This window comes from Conger conger, chromosome 18, assembly GCF_963514075.1.
Source record: "Conger conger chromosome 18, fConCon1.1, whole genome shotgun sequence".
Classification (NCBI taxonomy): Eukaryota; Metazoa; Chordata; class Actinopteri; order Anguilliformes; family Congridae; genus Conger; species Conger conger.
In genome coordinates, this window is record NC_083777.1 from 23379605 (window position 1) to 23383768 (window position 4164).

The 4164-nt window shown below is 43.3% G+C and overlaps 1 protein-coding gene across 1 annotated transcript; it reads right to left on the reverse strand.

The window, feature by feature from the left end:
- Positions 1-249: 249 nt before the first annotated feature.
- Positions 250-3737, reverse strand: LOC133118511 (cystatin-F). The gene is made up of 4 exons (XM_061228584.1): positions 3581-3737; positions 2958-3130; positions 1490-1606; positions 250-603 (listed from the first exon to the last, which is right to left on the reverse strand). Exons 1-4 carry the CDS (start codon positions 3636-3638, stop codon positions 523-525), a joined length of 429 nt encoding a protein of 142 aa, XP_061084568.1. The 5' UTR covers positions 3639-3737; the 3' UTR covers positions 250-522.
- Positions 3738-4164: the final 427 nt, after the last annotated feature.

Consider the following 4164-nt stretch of genomic DNA (forward strand, 5'->3'; position numbering starts at 1 on the left):
GAGGAAACCCACGCAGACACGGGGAGAACATGCAAACTCCGCACAGAGAGGCCCTGGCCGACGGGGATTCGAACCCAGGACCTCCTTGCTGTGAGGCGGCAGTGCTACCCGGACCTGCATTTTATTAAAAAAAACCAAAAACTGGTTGGTTAAAATGTATGTGGCTTTATTGTGCAAAGATCAGGTTAACCTAACAAATGCAAATGTGCCCCCAGTTCTAGAATAAAGTTCCCCCCCTCCCGCCCCCGTATGAATTGTTCCTTTTTTTTCCCGCTAGTTGACTAAATTACATTACATTTTACATTTTCCTGAGTAAAAAATGTCCTCCAACTGAAGCTCATGTGCATAAAGTAAAAGGTGGTTGCAGAAATTTGAACCCCTGTTCAAATCACAGTGGTCGGGTGCTGTGCACTGAAAAGGAATTGCATTCGCTGTGTGATAATGCGCATTTGATAATGCAGGAAAATGTGTGCATGAAGGACCAGAGGCACACAGTCTCGGAGAGCCCTTTCTTCTCCACACTTAAGGCCGGCAGGACAAGAACGTTGTCTTCATCAGCTTCAGCCATGACATGGCCCACACCTCGAAATGACAGTGGAAGATCTAAAAGGCAAACAAGCAGGAGGTGCTTAATGACTGGGCCAACCCAATTCCATCACAGTTCAAATAAACAAACCATCACAGACAATACTGCACTGAAGCAAAGGACACCATGGCATGTTTATTGTGGATGTAGAAAGTGCAACCCATCAGTCTATTTCCCACACAAAAAAAAAAAAACATGAAATGTATTTTGCAAAATATAACATTGGCACATTTGATGTATTTTGAAATGTGAGATATATATTTGAGGAAGGATCAACCAATGTTGCCATATATTTGTTATATATATACAGCAAATATTTTAAATATATGGCAATATATAACTTTTCTTGCTTAAAAACCAAACATGTTGGCTAATGTGGGAACATGAATAACAATACTAGAACAGTGAATGTCAACAGGTCAAGTTGACTGGATCAGGTGCCACTGGGTCTGGACTTTAACACAGTGATTGTTGTATTGGTATGATTCTCCATTTGTAAATTGTGTTTGAAGAGTGGATGACTAAACTAACTTAGTTTCTGCAACTAATGCCTACAGTTGGCAGTGGACTTTTACAGATTTTTAGCATAAGTTGAGCCAATGAGAAGGGACCATTTGCTCGCTGTTGCACTAAACAAGGTTTGATTGTGAATACATTTAATGAAAATGTATGTCATTACTTTGAACTCCCATTGTCCTGTGAAATTATGTTTGTTTTCACTTCAAAGGCTGCAACACGCAGGCTACTGAATACAACTCCTGGTGAGCTCTATTGCAGTGAAACAAAAAGTGGTTTAGATCAAGAGCAGTCTTGTGGTTTTGGTCTTTTTCATCCCCAACCCCACCCCCACCACTTTCCGTTCCATCAGGTCACGGACAGCTCAAAATGTCACTGAAATCCTACCTGATGCAGCTTTCCTTTTGGCTGAAAGTGGCAGTTGTTCAGGTCCGCATTGTCAGTGTTTCGGCAGACAGTGCGCAGGATCCGCACCTCAAGAATGTACTTGATTCCTTTCACAATCTGCAATCCAGATCATGAGTGAGGTTGTGTCCATCAGTGTAGCCAGTGGCAATAAACTGCCTATTGTTGGCGTTAGCTCAAGGTTATACTGGCTTAAAACGGTTAACACACACATACACACACACACACACACACACACACACTACAACTCTACTGAAAAAACAGCTCAAGCTATGTTTTGAAACGGCTGGTAGCTGGTTGATCAGTTAAACCAGCTCCATACTAATCTTGGTTCGGCCAGCTCAAGCTATGTTTTGAAACTCTCCCAAGTATTTCAAGCTGGTGATAGCTGGATTTTACACCAGGGAATCAACTGAATTTAGCTCTACTGTAGTTTTATTTCCTGCCTTTCGCCCAATGTATGCTGGGATAGGCTCCAGCCCCCCTGCGACCCTGATCAGGATAAGCGGGTTCAGATAATGGATGGATGGATGGATGTAGTTTTATTTCCATCTCATCGTAGCCTATACAAATAACATAAGAGAGTGTGTAGTTTTCATTTAACAGCAAACGCCTTAAAAAGCATTTCAGTTATCAATGTCGCTGAGGTTGTCAATGAGGTCGATCCGGTAAATCTACCCTGCAAATTGATTCATTATAACTAGAACCATCACCTTGTGGTAAGGGGCTTCCCCTGGCAAGTGAATTACGTCAGAATTATTTTAACGTATGCTAACCGCGCATAGTCTTTTATATTTATTTTTAGGCCATGCACTGCAATGTCAATGAGAAAGACATTTTATGGGGTGAGGGGTTCGAATGGGCCAGAAAATCGAAATAAACATGCATACGTGGACGTTTTTGTAGGCCCTAACTGTTCCGGCTTTCCAGCCATTGATCACGCCTTTTTGGGCAGCTGCAACTATATGGCTGCAACGCCCAGCTACCAAGGCTTCGTTTGCTAAACATGATAGGCCTAGGATTATTTTTTTAGAGCGTTGGATCCTCTTCCCATCAACTAAAATGGAACAAATCAACCAGAAACCTTGCTTGGGACAGGTGGTGCTAGCCGGGAGAGGAGAGTGCAGATGCCATATTAGGTGAGTCCATCATAATCAATCGATAGATTTTGTCGTAAGTGCCGTTTTGGGTTTACACACACAAAGCACAAACATTCAAAGAACACATCCCCTAGATTAAGTTACACCTTGCCACTCGCTTAACACTCGCTTCGTGGTTAATGTAAACTACGGTTGAACAGCCATCGTGGCACGAACGGCTTTGGTTGTAATTCACTTCTGAAAGATGCGGCCTTAATATAATGCATTTCAATACGACTACCCATCTATAAGACTTTATGGTTGCATTATACCAGACGATACTATGACGCTGATTCTTTGCTGCATCTTACCTGTTTCTTGGCGTCATCAATTTCCAATGCCTTGAAAAGGAATGCATCGTTCGATCGGTTGTTGAACGCGTAGGTTCCGGTCAGCACTGCCTTTTGGACTCCCGTGTCATTCTTGCTGACGTTGCTTATTGAACCAGGAGGAGACCGATCTACACGACTGAGGCTGGTGACCTCTACAACATAATCCAGATAACAAACATCATGCTTATTTGTCACTGCTGCTCTTCACCAACGTCTGCCTGTTAAACTTAAGTTACATCATAAGTACACCCTCGTAGGCTATTGCTGCAGTGCCAAATCCCAATGCATTTCCATTGCCAGCCTTTCTTATTGCTCCTTGAAACGTTGTAAAAAGCAGTTGGCTGGAAAAACTGCCAGTCAATTATTCCTGAATGTTATGGCTCAGCTGCTGTGCAGATACACAATGTCATTGAACATCTGTCAGACTTCTAAAATAATCTAGGCCTAATTAATGACCCCTCCCCCCACTACAACTCAAACCAAGCTGGAAACTATGACATAACCTCTTAAAGCTGATGGATAGTGGTAATACGGCCTGAACTGTGATGATGTAAAAGAAAAAGTGAAGGGCAATGAATTGAATCCACCCTTCCCTGTCTTACCCTGAAACGACCAGCCAGCCAGTGCTGTGAGAATGAGAAGCAGTGTTTCGGTCCCCATGTCAGTCGAGACTAGACAGAACTGCAGAGCTACTTCCTGCAAGGCAACACTTACACCACACTTGCATACGCTTGTGCAAATGGCCTGCCTTTTTTTTTGAGTGTTCAGCCAATTAGCTTTCAGGCATTCCAGGTGTCGAGAATAAGAACAGTGATGAGGAAAAACCTTTTTGCCCCCCGTTTAATAAATCAATCATCATTAAGATGAATATATTCATCCCTAAAATGTATGAGCTGTCTATGGTGGATGTCTACTTGAAGATGAAGTGGGGGGAAAAAAAGCAGCTGCAAGTTCACATTGTAGTTGTAGATGACCAGCCAAGGTTGATAGGGGGTAGGAGGGACGGACTGTCATCAAAAACTTTAACTCGTTTAACGAGTAAAGATCGTTAAAGGGTCGCCACCAGGGGTATTGGGTCCTGTGGAAATATCTCACATTGGGCCCCCCTACCCCAGGCCACCTCATCCCTTTACGCCCCCCCCCCCATCCCCCCGAATAAGACGCCTCTGATCGGAAAATGACACTT

Bases quoted from the DNA above. Each gene is read 5' to 3' on its own strand.
- LOC133118511 (XM_061228584.1), bottom strand. From the start codon at position 3,638: ATGGGGACCGAAACACTGCTTCTCATTCTCACAGCACTGGCTGGCTGG. The intron at 3,131-3,580 runs GTAAGACAGGGA...ATTATGTTGTAG, and splicing joins GGCTGGCTGGTCGTTTCAGG to AGGTCACCAGCCTCAGTCGT. The intron at 1,607-2,957 runs GTAAGATGCAGC...TCTGGATTGCAG, and splicing joins TTGATGACGCCAAGAAACAG to ATTGTGAAAGGAATCAAGTA.